Here is a 19058-nt window from a genome sequence, read left to right as displayed (position 1 = left end):
AAGCCCTTTACAATTCCATAAATATCCAATGGAATTTGTTAAATGGCAAAACAAGCACTTAGCAGATAAGTCTTCATTTGAAGTTGATGGCCCCAAATTCCAGGTTTGATGGTTTGTTGAAATACAAAGTGAAACGACATTCTGTTCTTCCCACACAAGATTTTATGAGGTGTTGCATACAAAGGGTTGCAGAGGGCACAGCTGAAGATCCTGATTTTATCAATGTATGTTCATCCCTTACCTTGGCTCCTTTCTCTCCTTGTCTTCCTTCAGGACCTGCTGGACCAGGAGGACCCTAGTGAGAACATGAAACAGAAGCAATAGCATCTTAGACCACAGTTCATCTGGAATGGCTGTGGTGGTATTTACAGAGATACTGTAAACAAGAAGGAAAATAATATCAAGGTGGCTATCTGCCAATGGCCTTAAAAATTAACACCCTTATAAATTAACCTTCTACCCTTCTCAGATGAACATTTGGCAGAGAAATCCCGAAATAGGATGGGAGAGCCAAATGTTTTCTCTCATTTTATTTTGGATACCAATAACCTGATCTACAGCCCATCGAATTCAATAGGCATCTTTCCATTAACTTCCATCGGCTTTGGATTGGCCTCAACCATCTTTAAACGTTGCCAACAAACTACTGCATTTCAGTATGTGAATTTTCTCACACTTTGTTCTTAGTTTCAGAAAATAAATTATTCTGAGTTACTGATTCCGTTTTTGGGGGTACACACGTGTGAGCACCCCCCAAGAGACACACATGCATACATTTTTGGGAGAGCTGGTGCCAAATTCCTCTGTTTTGTGGACTCCAAGAGCAGTGAACTCTGCCTGTTGGTGGTTGCAGGATTAATCCATAAACAGGGATTTCAGCATATATTACTTTTACTGATCATTTTGCACACAGGCCAGAACTCCAGCTGGTTTAAATATGCACAGCTCCACTGACTTTTGCCCATTTGCACCAGTGCAGGCTCTGGCTCCATATTTCTATACATCAGTATGACAATATTGCAAGGTTGATACTGAAGTGACAAATGTTGCCATGCAAAGCAGATATTTACCATTCGACCGGAACTTTAAGAACTCTACTGAGTGAACTGATTGGGTAAGGTCTGTTAGAATTAAAGCATAATAATGATACTAATTTCAGAAATCTCATTCAAATGTACATGAAACAACATTCTAACAAATTAACTTACCCTCTTCCCCGGGGGACCTGATGGGCCTGGTTCTCCAGTTGGGCCAGGAGATCCCTGGGTTAAAAGTGGAAGAAAACAGCTCATAATTGTAATATGACATGTAAAAGAAACAGACCAGGTATCTTACATGTGACCTGACCGATTCTAGTTTGCATTAGAATTAAGAATTAAGGAGAGGCAGACAATATGAGGTATGAGTGCTAATCAGAAAGCTGATATCTCATTTTACCCCATCTTATGATGTAAGAACAAAAGGGTGACTTGAAATATAATAGGCATCTTAAAATGAATAAAAGGAAACACATAATATACTCAAGCTATAAAGTCCACTGCTGGGGTCCAGTAAATTACTGGACAGTTAGACTTAGAAGAGGGGGAGAGATTTTCACAGCACAAATGGAAGTCAGGTACTTAGCTTCCAGTAGAAGTCAATGGGAGTTGGGTGCGTAACTACCATTTGTCCCTTTGAAAATTCTCCCTACGTTCCTATATTTCTAGTGATCTGGGCAAAGATTAGACCTAGGAACAAGGAGCAGCAGCAGGTGAATACCATACTCCTAATACCTAACAGACCTTGTATACCAGAATGTACTTACAGTCTGACCAGGTTCACCATCATCACCTTTGTCACCTGTGGGACCATCTTGACCCTACGAGGAGGAAAATGAGTTTTATATACTAAGAATTGCCTTTCTCCAGTCCAGGGTGAAAGCAGTTCATTCTGACTGCCTCACTGAGATCATTTCTGAATGGTTGGCACTTACAGCTGGGCCAGGTTCTCCAGGGGGGCCAGGATCACCAGGAAAACCAACTGGACCCTGCAAAAGGAAGGAGAAAAATATATCCCCAGGTCAACTGCGGTACAGTTACTGGAGAACTCTAAAGCAACATGTATCTGTTATTCCAGACACAACTGAAAGAGCTACTGTACACAGCAAAGTCTTGAGCCACATAGCTCTGACATGTTCAAAGTTCAGATCCCCAAAGCTGAAAGGATCCTGAGTTTTGGACCATGCCATCATACATGGAGATGAGCTGTGAAGTTCAGATCGGGATCCAAAATTTTGAAAAGTTCATGGGTGTTAATATACAATGTTCGGGTTATCCCATTATAAACATGGGGCAAGTCATAAGAACTTTTCCAAACTTTGAGACTGTTTGGAACTGGAGGTTTTGTTTTGATTAATTAAGTGAGCAGGACATAGATCTCGAGCTGGCCCTCTGTTAGAAAAGGACTGATTATTCTAGTATTAACTGAATATACTATAAACTAGGAGTATTCATCCTTAAAAATCCCAATGGAATTGGTTTGAACTTGGGCACCACTAGAAGGTATGGTTCATTTGACTGCTAAGCCATCTCAACTTTCCCAAGCATCTTTGGAACACCGCTTTCAAAAAGGAACCCTCCGTTTAACACTTTTCCTATAAGATGGGCTACTTACAGGGCTACCTTTAGGTCCATCATCACCTGGTGGACCTTTAGGGCCAGGAGGACCAGCAGCACCGGAGGGGCCTGCTTCTCCCTTTTCACCTCTTTCTCCTTTAGGACCCTGTAGGGAAAACAGGAGTTTCCATTAGGTAGAGAAAAAGCTGGTATTTATGTATTTGTTTTATATGGTCAATTACACCTCTCAGGATACCTGGGCATTATTTATTATAAATACCTCCTGCTCCAAATAATTAGATGGCCCCTGTGTTGTTCTTATTAAGGCCTGGAGAACTTTTATTTCACAACTGTTCTTTTTGGCCAGCCTGCTGTAAGCTGCAGCCAATCACAGTCTGTTCTGCCCCCTGCCATCCACCACCCTTCCTTCCAAAATGGAGGATGAATTCAGTCTCTGCATCCTTACCCATCAATGACCATTATTCCACACAGCACTCTTCTGAAACCTCAATTTCCAACCCCTCAAGACAAACCCTGGGGAAAGACAGGCCTGAAAAACCTTAGACTTTCAGGGAGCACTGAGGGGGGGAATGAATTCCATTGTCCACTAGCCTTTATACACGTTTCAGAAGGGCTCCAGAGAGACAGGAAACCTTCTACACTCAGACGCACGATCCTAATTCTTTTAATATTTCTGCTAAGTCTGACCAGTTGCCCGAGAAGTCCATTGTAAAACAAAAACGACCTGCTTTGGCAAACAAAGGAGGTCTGCTGAGCTTTCAAGGCAATTCACACATGTGGGGCCAAACTCATCGTAATGAGAGGGACCATCATATTGTTTACCCTGCCTTGCAACTGCTCTAAGGCACGAATCCTGTTCAATTTCAGTTAAAACCATGATATATATATATGTATATTTTAAAATGTACCACTTACCGGGGGACCACCCTCTCCAGGAAGACCAGGCTCACCAGATTCACCAGGTTCACCCTATAGATCGGGGTGAGGAGGGAAATCACATGGTTATATATTGTTACTGATAGCACACCATAGTGGGCTGTGTAGAAAGTTCCTCTTCAACTGAAAGCGGGCACCCATGTCCAGCAGTGAAAAAGTTAGAGCTGGTCAGTAAATGGGAAAGTAAATTCCTGGAAACTGGTCACTGGTAGGGTTTTTTGTCAAAAATTTCCAACCAGCTCTTGTGAAAATGTTCTTTAGAATTAATACTCATAACCAGCCTGTATGGACCCATCACTGACTGTATTTTTACCCTGTCATGATATGTCTTAACCCTGACTGCACAGTGTTATCTGAAAGTACATTTCAATCTCCATGACAATTACATCCTTGGATTCTCTAATGAGACCACCAGCAATAGTATTAATCAGTGCCCATTGTGATGTTAGTTTTTGGACACTTGTCCACTAGGAACTAGAGCGACCCCCATCAATATTTGTTTTGTAATCAGGCCAGTCCTCAGATGGCAAAACTTTCAGTCACTACTGAGCTGGGCTGGATTTGAAGAGGAGGTTTGGAACACCTGGTCTATATTCATTACCAATGGACAGAGCTTTCTACGTCCCCTCTCCATTTTAAACAGTTGCTGGTAGCTTAATGGAGAACTTGCTGGTTAACAAGGCCTATGTGCAGCATGAGTACCGCAGCTCAAGTCGCAGGCCTGTTTCTACTGATGTCTGTGGCAAGCTTCCCATTGATTTCAATGGAAGTAGAATCAGGCCTGGCTCAGCATGCTTTACCTTCTCTCCTACAGCTCCAGGATTTCCTATTCCACCTGGAGGACCTTGTGGACCATCCGCTCCTGGTGATCCGGATGGACCCCTGGGCCCAGGGGGACCTGGTGGGCCCTACAAGGAAGGAGAGGCATAAGTAGTTGGTGAGACAATAAACCTTTTGTAACAGATGCTGATATTAATGATGGAACTGCTAAGGAATTGGATCTCACTTACCATTTGTCCAACATCACCTGTTTCTCCCTTCTCACCAGGCGGTCCAGGCAAACCCTGTGGAAATATGATTATATGGGATATTTTTAGTGAGTTACATCACAAGAGCAACATAGGGACTCATAACCCCGAATATCGCACGTCATTGGAAATTACCTGCAAGCCCACTGGGCCTGGGGGACCAGGGAAACCTCTTGGACCTTCATCACCTTTCTGACCAAAGAGGCCTTGTTGTCCTCTTGGACCTGGCTCCCCATCAGCTCCCTGGGGAGAAAGGGATTAGCATTGTTTATTATAAATACATATTATATCCGGGCCCCCATCCCCATCTTCCATTGTAGTCAATGGCAAAGCTCCCACTTTTCTCAATGGGAGCAAGCTGGGTCAATCATTAATGATTAATAATTAATAATAGCAATAATACTCACAGCTGGACCTGGTTGACCAAGTGGACCTTGTGGTCCAGTAGGACCTGGTGGACCCTGTTTAGAAAAAAAGATGTTCAATGGGACGGTTAGCAATACGGCCTAAAAAACTCCTGTAATTATCAAGTATGGAGCACACATTGTGCACAATCTAGGAATGAACTCACCAAAATTCTAAAGTGTGGAAAACAAATAAAAGAGAAAGGGCCTAATTGGGCTCTCACATGCACCAGTGTCTATTAGTTTAATGTCTATGGAATCACACCACTGCAATCTAGGATGAGTGTGAACAGAATTACAACCTAACATAGTGCCAAGTATCAGAGGGGTAGCCGTGTTAGTCTGTATCCACAAAAACAACGAGGAGTCCAGTGGCACTTTAAAGACTAACAGATTTATTTGGGCATAAGCTTTCGTGGGTAAAACCCCCCACTTCTTCATATGCATCAGAAGAAGTGAGGTTTTCTACCCATGAAAGCTTATGCCCCAAAAAATCTGTTAGTCTTTAAGGTGCCACCGCACTCCTTACCGTAACATAACTTTTACTATATAGTGCAAAACAATTAGGGGACAGAAATCTTTCTGGAAAGTGAGGAACAAAGTTATATATTACTGTGTAATATAACATGTGGCCAATAGTTATAACACTACCTCAAAACACTATATGAATAGAAAATTAAGGTAGCACAGCTAAATGCTCAAGGGACAGTAAATGCCAAATCTCAGGTTGCTCTCACAGTCTTATCTCTGCCCCCCAGTATATATGCACTACAATATGGTTTTAACTCTATGATCATATGATATTTCTCCCATAATATAAAATAATGGCATCTAATTTTTTTTACAAGCTTAACTACTCATGTGCAGCATCTTTTCCACGCCTGGAAATTTTAACTGATAGGGGAAAGTTTTGGAATGCTGTGAACAACTGAAAAGAGGGGTTCAAATGAATATGCAACTTCAACTATAGGGGCTACTCCTGCTGTAGTAATGATGGGGCTGTTTCTGCAATGTTAAAATAAGGGGGCATTATACGGGGCCCATTTAAATTTATTTCACTGGAAGACCCTCCATTGTATTTTTCTTTTTACAGTCCAATCTTCTTCTTTCTTGCCACTCCCTTATTTGGGGTTGGTGACATTTATAGCCTTATTCCATAACACGTGATCATATACCATGCTGTCGTGCAGATAGGTCTCTCTGAGGTTCACGGATATCCTGTCCCATTTTGTCATCTTTCATCCCCAATCAATGCAAGCTCTGAGATCTCTGCTAGACATTCCCATAGCAAAGTACTCTATCCTCCCTCAACTTCAGGCCCATTACAACCTCATTACATTTCCTGTCATGGAGTGTCCAATCATTTGACCACCTCAACATCTTCCTTTCCATGGCGGAGAGCATACTGATTTCCTTTCTGGTAGCTGGCCAAGTCTCTGTTCCATACATTAATATGGGTCAAATTACAGTTTTATACACTCTACCTTTTAACCTTTACTTTTTCCTTTTCACATTACAGTATGTGTAAAAAAAGGGGGGGCGTGCAAATACAGAGGAAATTATAATTAAATACTTAGTTTTATATTTCCATCAAATAATGGAAAATAACCATCTTGCAGAGGTCCCACCAGACTAGCTGCTGCCAAAGACATTGTCTAGGACCCCACACCCACGTGGAGGACAACAGGGACTGTGAAATACAAAAAGGCTCATCTTTTTATATAACAAAGTTCCAGCTTACCTGTTCGCCTTTGTCACCCTTGCTTCCTTTCTGGCCTGGTTCTCCAATCTCGCCCTGTTGGACACAAATGTGTACAAATCTGTCCAGAGCTCAGTGACTACTTGTGTATCTACATAGTCCAATGACATTTTCCCCTACATTCTAGCATGTCTGCAGCCTGATCCCGGAGTAGCCAACTCCCATAAGAACTTCCCAGGGGAGTTATGGGAAAGGAGGCAGGATCACACCCCCAGGGTGCAATCTCTTTTTTGAAACCTTTTTTGAAATCTTTTCTCACCTGCTGGTAGATACCAAAGGTATCATTATGCTAACCTTGTTGGTGGAGAAAGGGAAAGCGAGAGGCATATTTACGTGCTAACCATCTCTGAATATCCTGCTGTCCAAAGGGGCTTATTGTAGGTGTTGGGGAAATGTAATTAATTTTGGAAAAGATAGCAAACTGGAGCAATGCCAAGTAGAACAGGCTCACAGGAGGGTAACACACTGGAACTCAATTCATAGTTTTGTTGATGAGGAATAGAATCCAGCTACTGACTCTGCAGGCCTAACGGGACATAAAAAGCAGTAAAAATGCAATTATGTCACTAAATGGAGCAGATCTGGCTCCGAATACACAGAAGGAACAGGTCTGCCAAATGGGAAGGGGCCATTTTGCATGGGTGCTTCTTGGAGTAGAAGTGTACTTAAGAGGAGATTTTTCTCACCTTATCCCCATCTTCTCCTGGCGGGCCAACAGGACCTGCTGGGCCTGGGAGTCCAACCGGACCTTGAATACCATCACGACCGGCTGGGCCTTGCGGACCTTTTTCACCCTGGAGGTACCATGAACAGGCATGTTAAACAATGCTCTCTTCCATCCTCTGATTCAAGCACACAATCCCATTAACTTTACTGCTTATCATCAGGCAATAACCTTTACTTGTGTTTGCATATATATAATAGAACCAGTATCTGGCAGACATTTTATAGGTCGATAAGGCTCACTGTCATAAGCCAGCCATAATTTCCATCTCAAAAGATAAAGAAAGGAAAAAGTGTATCTGACTGTGAATACAAAGATTTTGCTACTTTTATGGTATCATAACATTCTATCTTGACTCTTCTATCCCGTCTCTTTCTCTGAGTGATGAACAAAACTTATTCAACCATTTGTCATTTCCAAGAGCCAAATCTTATTGATTCCAATTCCTACTCTAATTAATGAAGAGTAAATGCTAGTTCTATATATGGAATAGATAGAATTCCTTTTTTCTTCAGTACCAGAGCCATTGACCTATTCTCTCCTGTGTTTTATGAACCACTGAAAAATACTTTCAGTGAATAAGGCAACCACTGCCAGTCTCCTGCTTAAATATCTACTTTTTTGTATCCTTCAGACAGAGTCATCAATTGAATTCGCTTTTGTTTATATGAGCTGAAGAGCTGATGTTCTCCACTTCCCTAGCACAAAATTTAATTGTGTCTGAATCCTACTGTAAATGACTAGATGCCAGATAAACTGCATATTCATTTCTCCAATAACACGTTATACATATACTTTGCAGCATAGATGTTCATAAAGCTGTTTCAAGAGGAAATTCTTGCCTCAGGACTAGCTGCTAAAGCTTTCAATAAACCATCAAATGCAGGAATCAGTGGGGGGAAAAAATCACCTTTAATAACACAAATAAATCAACACAAATGTCCTACTTCAGTCTGAAATCTCTGAGGCCAGCATTTGGCCATTTCCCTGGGCATGAGGCTGACTGCGATGAGCATGATTCAAAAGCAAACAGTCAGTGATATACATCCACATAGCAGCTTAGGCGTGGCATGGACTAGGCAAATAGCCTTCTTCCAAAGGAGATGCACAGAGCTACGCTTTTAAATAATGAACTACACACTATCCAGTTCTCACATGGAAGGATATGAGATATTCCTGCAGAATGAAAGAGCTGCTGGTTCTCTCAGGCCTGTGGATGCACAAAGTGATATATTGCAGGAGCACAGCCAGAGTCCACTTCAGGTCTCTATCTATGTATCTACTTTCCCACCCATCTATCAGGTAGATTCTTTCACTGAGGCCCAACGCTGTAGGATCTTAGCAAATATCTATTCTTGAGCTTTTTCCCCTCCTCACTCCATAGAAAAAGTGAAATTTTTGAATCACAACTCAATGACTGACATCAAAGTAGACTGTTTTAAACAACTCACCATTACTATGATTTCATATATTTATAATGCAGCAGCACCCAAAGACCTCAACTAGATTTGGGATCCTGGTTCACATACATATGGACTAAGCTTTTTCAGGCAGGGACAGTGAAAGAACTATGGCTGGGATATCTGGAAGAGGATACTTATTCCTTCCAGAAATGGATTTTAGTAGTCGCTATGGCACAAGGAGGCATTGTCCTTTCAATGATAAGAATGATAATCCCAGTTGGTTCTTCTGGACTAGCTTTAGCATAGTTTTCAGGTGAACATGTCGTATGGAAGTAGCAGACAGTTGTCCAAGCACTGTTTAGCTTGGTGAAGTGTTAGCACCAAGCAGCATTAGCTCTCATTGCTGCAGGCATCCAAACCCACAGCCCCTATATGGAGATAGATTCTGGGCAGCTCAACAGTCTGCAGGCTATGGCTCTCATGGCACCATAAGCTATTTGAGGATGACCACTAAATGTATAAGACAGATGGAAGGAGGAAGATCCAGGCTACAAGACAGTAGGGCTTAGGATTTGTAGACCATTCTTGGCCACTCTTTTCATAACGAAACCATTTGTTGCTACTTTCATTGCCTACCTAGATATGTTTATGGTGGATAGGCCCATCAATGGCTATTAGCCAAGATAGTCAGGGATGCAACCCCATGCTCTAGGTGTCCCTAGCCTCTGATTGCCAGAAGCTGGGAATGGGCGATGGGATGGATCACTTCGTGATGACCTGTTCTGTTCATTCCCTCTGGGGCACCTGGCATTGGCCACTGTCGGGAGACAGGATACTGGGCTAGATGGATCATTGGTCTGACTCAGTATTATCATTCTTATGTTCTACCTACAACACCACTATTGTAAGGTGACTTATGCAGTTATATACGTTTTTGTTTAAAGATACATTAGCACACATGCAGGTCTGTATTTATCCAAACAGAACACTGTCAGTACTATTTTGTAGATTGCAACAATTATTTTCCTCTTTCTTTGGGTTCTGACTCACTAGAAGATTTTTTTGCATGTCTTAGAAGAGAAGGAAATACAAAGACACATGGGAAAAGGAAGAGAAGAAAACATCTACATTAAAGATGCCGTGGTTTGGTTCTCATGTCTAATGCTGAGGGTGAAATGAACTGCCCAGGCACCCATCCTAAGAGTGCTTTTCACCAAGAGGAATTATGCCCTGTCATTTCAACCTCCACCACCTGTTTTGAGAATAGAGTCCACACACCCTCTCTCTCTGCCTGAAGCCATTTCTGACCTTTGGACCATACACACGTTCTGTAGAACAGACATTCAACAAGATGTTGCAAGATCACATTCCCACTGCAGGGCTCACCTGTAGCTTCAGTCTAACATGGTTAAGGGAAGGGGAGAGACAGACAATACTTCCACTACAGTACAGGTGAGATTTTCAAAAGCAGTCTCCCCCGGCATAGCTTTGTTCTCCTAGAAGTCAATGACAAAACTCCCATCGACTTCAACAGAGACCTACATCTCCAGTCGAATGAAAAGAATCGTTAAAGATGGTTCCCTAGAGCAATTTGCTCTGAGCGGAATGTGTCTGCCTTTCTCTTTTGCCTGTCCTTGCCTCACTTGTTTATTCTTACGCACAGCACAGACAGTGGCAGTTCCAGTGCCTGGGCTTACAATGGCAAAATCTGCCAACACCCACACAGCAGGATTTCGATTTGAAAAGCTGGCAAGGCTGCGGACAAAAGAAAACAACTTGACTTTCATCTAGCACTGAGTCATCCAGGATTTACTACACACAGGCCTACCCTCCTGGTTGCACCAGTTTTGAGAAAATATCAGAACCAGTTAGCACTTACTAAGTCTCCCAGAATACAACTTTAGAGAAATCTCTCCTTGGTACAGTGTTGGGAAGCAGCTGAATAGGTCGGTTCGATTTTCTTTTCTATAACTGCCATGGATTGAAACATGTTTGCTGCCTTCAGGAAAGCTAACTGTGCCTGGGGTTTTAGTAGAGGGGATAAGTGGCTCATAGACAACGTGAAAAACATAGAATCAGAGGATTAGCCCCAACTGTGCCTGCCATGGAGTTTCGACAGGGGGGAATGGACACAGAGACACACACACACACAGAGGCATATTTCATCCACTCTAACTTGGATACAATACTTACTGGGGCACCCTTTTCACCAGCAGGTCCTGCAGGTCCTTGGGGTCCAGGTCTTCCTGGTAAACCAATTGGGCCAGCTGACCCAGCTGGACCTCTCTCACCAGGAGAGCCCTGTTGGCGGGGGAGGAGAATGGAACAGTCATTAGGCATCACATGTATTAAAAATAACAGAGGGAGAAAAATTAAAAAATTAGGACGTAGAAAATGTATTAAGCGCAAAAGTCGGTAAGTAAAAGAGAGCGTGTGATGGTGTGACTGCCATGCAATAATCCTGCACTATACGCCCGAGGGATCCTGCCTATTTTTATTTTAATTAAAATCACTGGAATGGCTGGGTTCTTCAATGGATGGCACTGGAGCTCAGTTGCTGAGTAAACACGATCAGAGCTTGGAACGAGTGCACATGCCATTTGACTGCTAATGTAGCTGAGCAATAAGGGTTTAATGATGAATATTCTCTTCTGGAAGGGCTGCTCTGAACGGGGAATCTCAGCTGGGGCAGCTTTCAGTGGGCAAAAACCTGGGTAGGTTTCAAGCTGGTGACTAAGGGCTAGTCTACACTGGCAATGCCGATGAAGGCCCGTCTCTGTGTCCGGGCTTCCAGGCAAGGAATGGGGTGGGCTGCATCACTCGACATGAGCTGAGGGCCGACTTCCTGATGGAGGAGATGAGCCACCTGGGCAGGTCTTAGCTTGCCCTCAGCCCTGTCCGTCCCCTTGCAGGGAGTTGGGGACTGTCCCCTACCGACCTTCATTGACTTCTTGGCTGGGGATCGGTGCCAGCTTGTCGCCAGCGGGGCACTATGCACCGATGCCATGGTGCTGGGTGCCGAGTCGGACCTTTGCTCCAGGGCCAGAGTGAGCCGGACTCCATCAGGAGCACTTTGAGTCTGATCTCACACTCTTTCTTGGTTCTAGGTTTAAAGGACTTGCAGATTCGACACATATCACTTATGTGCCCTTCACTGAAGCACCTGAGACAGTTACTATGCAGATCGCTCACAGGCATGGGCCATTCGCAGGGCTTAAAGCCTGGGGACTGGGACATGCCCCATCCCCCGGCTATGTCCTCGACGGGACTAACAAAACTCTAACTACTGCTAAGGGCTATCTACCTCAACTACTAACTATGTACACTCAGTATCAGAGGGGTAGCCGTGTTTGTCGCTTTTTACAGATCCAGACTAACAGTCCTGTGGCACCTTCTAGACTAACAGACGTACTGGAGAAAGCTCATGCTCCAATACGTCTGTTAGTCTATAAGATGCCACAGGACTCTTTGTCGCTATGTACACTAACTTTACAAGAACTCTAGTTCAGCCGAACGAAGCCTAAGCCATGCTAGTAAGAGCAGCGAACGTTCTATGCACCATCACTGGTGGGTGGGAAGGAACGGAGGGTGAGGAGAGCTGGCAGCGCCTCTTATACCTCGCCATGCAGATGCCACTCCAGAGGGCACCAGAGCTACTCCCCTACGGATACTGCTGAGGGAAAAAACTTCTGGCATGCATGTGGCGAGCACACACACCTAATATGGAATGGACATGAGCAAGCACTCGAAGAAGAACTAAAAGCTCATTCTCCAGGTTGCCAATGCCCTGAGCCATCTCGTCCCCTCAGCACACCATGTATGGTCAACAGAGTTATAGGACAGCGACTGAACCATTTTACATGTGTCTCCTAAAATAAAGTGATACTCAAATACTGATTAGTTAACACCAAAAGGGAAAATGGGTAACTGCCTGTGAACAGTGATTAGGCCTCAGTAGTTACTTACTAGGCCTGTAATGTACTAGGTAGTGCCAATAAATGACGAAGAGCCAATACTTACTGCTGGGCCTGGTGGACCAGGGGGACCTTCACTGCCTTTCAGCCCAAGAGCTCCCTGCAACCAAAGAGAGAGAAGAAACAGTGTCATTCATTGGAAAATATGATGTACTACATATTGCATCACATAACACTATGTATTGCATCACTCCAGTGGGAAGGACAAGAGGAGCTTTTACTTACAACTGGGCCAGGGAGACCTCTTTCACCCGGGAAGCCCCGTAAGCCAGGGGGGCCGTCTTTTCCTGGAAGGCCGGCAGGTCCCGGGTCACCCTGTAATGGGAAAGCTTAGTAGTTTAGAATCAGTAAGGGCCTGGCTCTTTTGGCTGGGGTGTAATGATATACAAACTCTTGTGAGGATTTGAAACACTAAGCTTCTGCTCTGAAGTTGATCTCTTCATCTGTCCAGCCTAGGATCTATCTACATTCCCCCTGGCTACAGGATCAACTGATCAGCAGCGTGTCATATTGGCCTCTTGTTAAACATGAATAGCTGAAGCACCTAGTAATTGTCTACAGAAGCCACTGACAGGGATGGAGCTGCAGAGTTCAGATCCAGGTTTGGATGTGGGATCTGTATTTTGAAAGTCTGTGCTCCTAAAGTTCACGGCATGTTCAGGTCCCTAGTTCTGGTTTAGCTCGTTCTCAAGAGAGGTGTTCATAGTGAAATTCTGATCCAGGTTCATGTCCAGCCATTCCAAAATTTGGAGGTGAGGGACAGGTGGTACAGTTTGGGGTTTCTGGCTTGGGCCCATCCCAACTTCATACAAATAGAAATGTAACCCTATACGGTTTGCTCACAAAGGGGGATGTTCTCAGATCAACTTTTACCACCCAAAATTGAAAACCATCAAAGAGCATTGTAATGCCAATCTCAGTCAGTTCAGCTCCCAGTACCTAGTCTGCACTTGCAGCCAGGTTGCTAGAGGTGTATGACAGTACTTCTGAAAATTAACCTCTCAGTGTTATCCAGTCAGACCCCCAGGGGTCATTCATTACTCAGACAGAATGAATGAGCCTGATTCTAACCAGAACTGGTCCTCTCCTCCATCCCTGTTGCCTGAACATTATGCTCCAATGCATATCTGAGCTCTGAATGAATATGAAGTCAGATCAAATGTACCAACAATGTACCTTGGTTCCTTCCTTTCCAGCCAGGCCAGGTAGACCCTGCTCACCTGGTGGACCCGGTGGACCTGGATGCCCACGCTCACCCATTGGACCCGTCTCTCCTGTAGGACCCTAAGAAAAGACCAAGAGATACTGAGGGAACAGTTCAATACTAGAGAAACAAAGAATGAGAAAAGTCTGTAGATCAGTGAATGCCATTCACAGCTGTACCCATCCATCCCCTTTAATGGGCAGCCCTTTCCTGCTAATACCCACCCCCAGAGGTGCTAGGACTGAGCATGCTATCAAGCTCGCTGGCACTGCGAGTGAGGCCAGTCTCCAGCAACTCCAGTGACTCTTAGGACGGCCCTAGTTAAATCTGGCAACCCTCATTCATGACTGAAAAGCTGCAGATGCTGGTGCCCAAGCATGGCTTATCTCTGTAAAACATGTGGACCCCATTTCAGACTCTCTTTTTCTTCTGCCAGCGATGTTTTCGGGGGAGGCTAGTGCAATCTTCGGGAAGGCACTGTAAATGGAAAGCTAATTCCCTTGGAGTTCTTCAATAAACACAATCAGATGAAGTTTGTCGTTCGTAATGTGTATCTTTTGTTCTCCCTCCACAGCTGCCACTTTTAATTCACTAAGGCAGCATTTCCATTACCTGGGTCTGTAACACTGAAACAACAAGTGCACTGAAAGGTCACCATGTTCATTCAGGCCACTTTTACCACCCAAAACTGAAAACCATCATATCAAATGCATGGAGCATTCCTCGTAGAGATCACCTAAACTAGGTCAGAGGAGCCACACCACATCAACGTCCTATTACTCAAGCACCAACTTTAGAAAAGAAACATCAGGAAGGCTCATATAGCTCCTACTTGGTTTTGCTCAGTTGTAGTATTTTTATTGACCACAATGGACAGCTACCATTTGTCTTATTTTCAGTTACATACTTGTTTTGCATTGTTATCCAGAAAAGGCAATTTTGTTCGTTCTATCTAACTTCCCCTTGAAGTTTCAACTGGCTACAGCATTTTCTTCACTTCATTGTCCTAACAGTGTCACTGTGCACTGTTAATAAGACACTCAGTTTTACTTCGGGAGGGACTTCATTCCAGTGTAGGATAAAACTGCATCTCTGTACAGTTTGTATATCAGTTTGTTAGGTGTGGTAGGATTCTTCAGAATGATAGTAGCTGTATAAATTGCAACATTATTATTATGCTTAAGGTTTTATTGGAAAGTTTCCAAAGTGCACTATAACCTGCCATGTCTTTCTTGTACTGGGCATAAATAATTGATTAACTTTATGACTACATGAGATAATTATTGATCACCTAAGTACTATACATGAGGACTAATGGTGCTGAGCATGGTATAACAACAGATATAGAACAGAACACAACACAGGAATTATGCTGGAATTTCTGTCGTAAAGTAGATTCTGATATGAAGAAAAATGTTACTCGGTGGTAATTAATCCTTTAATGATGGTGTTTGATAACATATGATTCACATAGAATCATGTATTTACTTTGAATTTTACCATGTAATTGTAAGGGGATTCTGTGTGTCTTGATAAAGTGCAGGGTGACACTTACTGTAGGTTGAATGATAAACAGTGAGGCCACAGTCCTGCATATTACACTAATTATACTTAGTAGATCCAAATGCAATTGCCACACAATCAAATTTATGTTTTAGAAGATGGAAATAATCATATATTTGCCCTTTAATATTGAACTTTGCCATTAATCTGAGCAGACATGTTAATTACTATGTAATTAAACAGTGAACACCTTCCCATATAATCAAAGCAAGGAGAATTCGTATATAATCAGTCCCCATTCATTCTAAAACCTTAGCAATAAAAATTATATTATAGAGACTGATCCAGCACACACTTATTCAAGTAGGTAGCCACACTGACTTCACTGGGGCTGAAAGGGTTTTGTAGACTCTAGCAGTGTTTTAAGAATACATTAAATAGTGATGCATTTCCTTATGATGACATTTAACAGAAATGTTGCATTGCCACGAAATGTACCAATGTGCCCATATTTTGTGTAGCCATTCAATATTGCTTTTAAAGCTTTGGTTACTTAACATCTTACAATACGGACTATTATAACCGGAGGCAGGATGCCAAATGGGCCAAATTTCGGGCCCGATTGTGATCTTACACCAATTTTTAAACCGGTGTAATTCCACTAATTTCATAGGCATTACCTGATTTACACCAGCATTAAGAAAATCAGAGCCTGGACTTTTACTCTCAGTTATACAGAAGCAAATCTTTAGTCACTTCACTGAGCAGAATGAGAGCATGATGACTTCCCAGGGACTTTGAGGAAAGTTTCCCCTAAAAGCTCTATCCTGGGAGATCCCTAATGCCTTGACAGATTGGGCTGGTGAGTGAAAACTTCAGAGTTAAATTTAACACACAATGAAAAAAAAGAGAGGTTTGGGTGTTCACTACCATCTCTGACCAGGAACATAAAGATGCCAAATACCTATCGCTGTTCCATAGCCCCACTTTGAAAATCCCAGCCTCTGGTCTGTATGTTCTATTAGCTAAGATAAACACAAATGTCTATAGTCTGATGTGGTGTGTCAACAGGTGTGAGCTGTGAATGCTGCGTCCATTTCTTACCTGCGGGCCAACAACACCTGGAGGGCCTGGAGGACCTGTCTTGCCTTGGAAACCCTGTTTTAAAAAGAAAGATGAATCATGATTAGCCACAAGACATAGTAATACAAGAATCTCAGCATGCTACTTGAGAGTATCAAGCTCAGCATGCTCTGATAAAACTTACTATCGACTATAAAAGAATGGAAATCCCCAAAGACAATAAAAGGAGGAAATCAAACAGGAGATGGGAAATATCTTTCTATTGATTCACAGGGGCAAAACAAGAAAAAGAGATTATCAAACCCTTTCAACTATGGCTGTGATTTCTAGGGGAAACGCTCAGTAAAGGAACTAGTTGTTTATCATATACAGGGAAGACCCTCAGTGGGCATAAATCAGCAGAGCTTTATTATTTCAATGGCACTACGCTGATCTGAGAATCTGGCCTGACATATATATTTGTAAAACACTTTTCCCAGAATCTGTGAACCTGGAGGAGATATTAAAAGAGAAATCCTTGTCGGTCTTAGTAATAAAACGTGAGATTATTAAAGTTGAAGGAATTTTAAAAATCTAATTCCCTTTATTCCCATTGCTTATGCTGTTGGTTTCTGTTTTGTGCTTCACTCAGTCCCAGCTTTGAGACTGGACTGCTGCCTTTCGCTTTCCGCATACAGTCAGTTTCACTTCCTGGTTCTAACGGAGTAGCACAAGGATGTGGTGTTTGAATTTCCAAATGCTATTTACTTTTTTTAATCAACATTTGTTACAAACAAACCATAAACACATTTCTCTTTGTGTCTTTCTGAAATTATATTTGGAAATCTTGGCAGCTTCCAGCTGAAGCTGTTTAATGCAGCCCCTTGAAAAGTTGCGAAAACATTCTTCTCTCCTTTCATTGATGCAGAGGTATTCTTGGGCACTTACTCTCTTGTGGGCTCTACAGGTGAGCAGTACCAAATTCACAAACTTTGAAGGCCCTTGTTCAGCAAAATTAATACAGCTCAGCTCTGAAGCATGCTTTAAAAACTCCCAATCCACAATGTCATGTGTTGCATGTGGGTGCAAGTAACTTCTATTGACACAGGACGGAGTATATGATACAAATAACTCCACTGACCTCAATGCGAGTTATTCACACTAGGAACAAATTAGTTAAGTTGTTATTTAAGGAGTAACTATGGTCCATGTACTGTAGCCATCAAGACTCTTTCTGAGATTTTCAAGGTACCTCGGTAATTCTTCAGAGGATGCACTACTGACATTAATTCTGTAGCCTGCATTTGTGATTAATCAACATTATTTTCAAGGGTCTTAGATGGAGCTTCTTTCTGCCACAGAAGATGGATAAACAGGTTTTAAACCAGAGGTTCTCAAACTAGGGGTCGGGACCCCTCAGGGGGTCATGAGGTTATTACACGGGGGTTCACGAGCTGTCAGGCTCCACCCCAAACCCCGCTTTGCCTCCAGCATTTCTAATGGTGTTAAATATAGAAAAAAGTGTTTTTAATGTATAAGGGGGGGTCACACTCAGAGGCTTGCTGTGTGAAAGGGGTCACCAGTACAAAAGTCTGAGACCTCCTGTTTTAAACCAACACTACTCTGACATGCTAGACAGCTACTGAGCACAACTCTAGATGCTTGCAGATCACAGAATGAGTGGGGCAGTTATGGGAAAATATAAAAATCACCAAATTTGGAAAATGCAAAATATTTCAGCCATCTCTCCTTTTTTTGGGGGGGGGAGGAGGAGGAGGAAGGGTTTTCTCCAAGTCCCTGCCTGAAACTCGAACAAGGATCCTTATGATTCTCTCCATTTTATACACCTCAAATTTTAAACCTGACATCATGACCAAGTATCCAAAGATGCTTCAGCATCCCTAATGCATGCTGGACTGAAAGGGAAGTGGAATATGGACCCTAACTGGGATCTCTTGCATGCCGGTATAGAGTGCTCCAGCCCAGCTACCAGTTTGGAACCATTATTTCATCTGTTTTTCTGTTCATCTCCTCCTACTTCCCATCCCTTTCTCATAAGGGCATAAGGAAACAGAGCAACAATGAAAACAAGATCTCTGAATGAGTTTAATAATATTGATTTGGTCAGGTGCATTAATCCTGAGAATTCAAGCTTCGTGAATTCAAGCACTGTACTTGCCCGTTTAGTGTACAGTATATATTGAAAGGCAGCAAGAGATGGTGTATGAGTTATAAAAAATGGGCCTGCAAGTATTTGTGCTTGTACAACTGAAGGCACAACATTGGAGGTTACTTCTGCAGACTGGTCCTTGCGTGACTTGTATGTTTGATCCCCTAGCAGAATATACAACAAACATTAAACCTGCAGGGCTTGTTCCAGTCAAAGGTGAATTGAAATGTTTTTTCTGAAAGCAATTGCCTAGTATTGGCAAATCATCAGCAGAAT

General features: G+C 42.8%; 1 protein-coding gene and 1 long non-coding RNA gene across 2 annotated transcripts in view; one reads left to right on the top strand and one right to left on the bottom strand.

The window, feature by feature from the left end:
* COL5A1 (collagen type V alpha 1 chain) overlaps nt 1–19058 on the bottom strand; it is a 238371-nt gene that overhangs the window by 23861 nt on the left and 195452 nt on the right. Inside the window, exons 38-54 of the mRNA XM_039506169.1 lie at nt 16655–16708; nt 14020–14127; nt 13069–13158; nt 12890–12943; nt 11063–11170; nt 7429–7536; nt 6725–6778; nt 4987–5040; nt 4715–4822; nt 4562–4615; nt 4352–4459; nt 3531–3584; nt 2653–2760; nt 1973–2026; nt 1805–1858; nt 1209–1262; nt 242–295 (exon numbers count right to left, since the gene is read on the bottom strand). Coding sequence (XP_039362103.1) covers nt 242–295; nt 1209–1262; nt 1805–1858; nt 1973–2026; nt 2653–2760; nt 3531–3584; nt 4352–4459; nt 4562–4615; nt 4715–4822; nt 4987–5040; nt 6725–6778; nt 7429–7536; nt 11063–11170; nt 12890–12943; nt 13069–13158; nt 14020–14127; nt 16655–16708 — 1278 coding nt within the window. The remainder of the gene's footprint in view (nt 1–241; nt 296–1208; nt 1263–1804; nt 1859–1972; nt 2027–2652; nt 2761–3530; nt 3585–4351; nt 4460–4561; nt 4616–4714; nt 4823–4986; nt 5041–6724; nt 6779–7428; nt 7537–11062; nt 11171–12889; nt 12944–13068; nt 13159–14019; nt 14128–16654; nt 16709–19058) is intronic.
* Nucleotides 13177–14579, top strand: LOC120386657. The gene is made up of 2 exons (XR_005589835.1): nt 13177–13472; nt 14040–14579. It is a non-coding gene; the product is annotated as an uncharacterized LOC120386657 (long non-coding RNA).

This window comes from Mauremys reevesii, linkage group 19 (assembly GCF_016161935.1).
Source record: "Mauremys reevesii isolate NIE-2019 linkage group 19, ASM1616193v1, whole genome shotgun sequence".
Classification (NCBI taxonomy): domain Eukaryota; kingdom Metazoa; phylum Chordata; order Testudines; family Geoemydidae; genus Mauremys; species Mauremys reevesii.
Note: the sequence above shows the minus strand (reverse complement) of the source record. Positions and strands in the feature narration are given on the sequence as shown.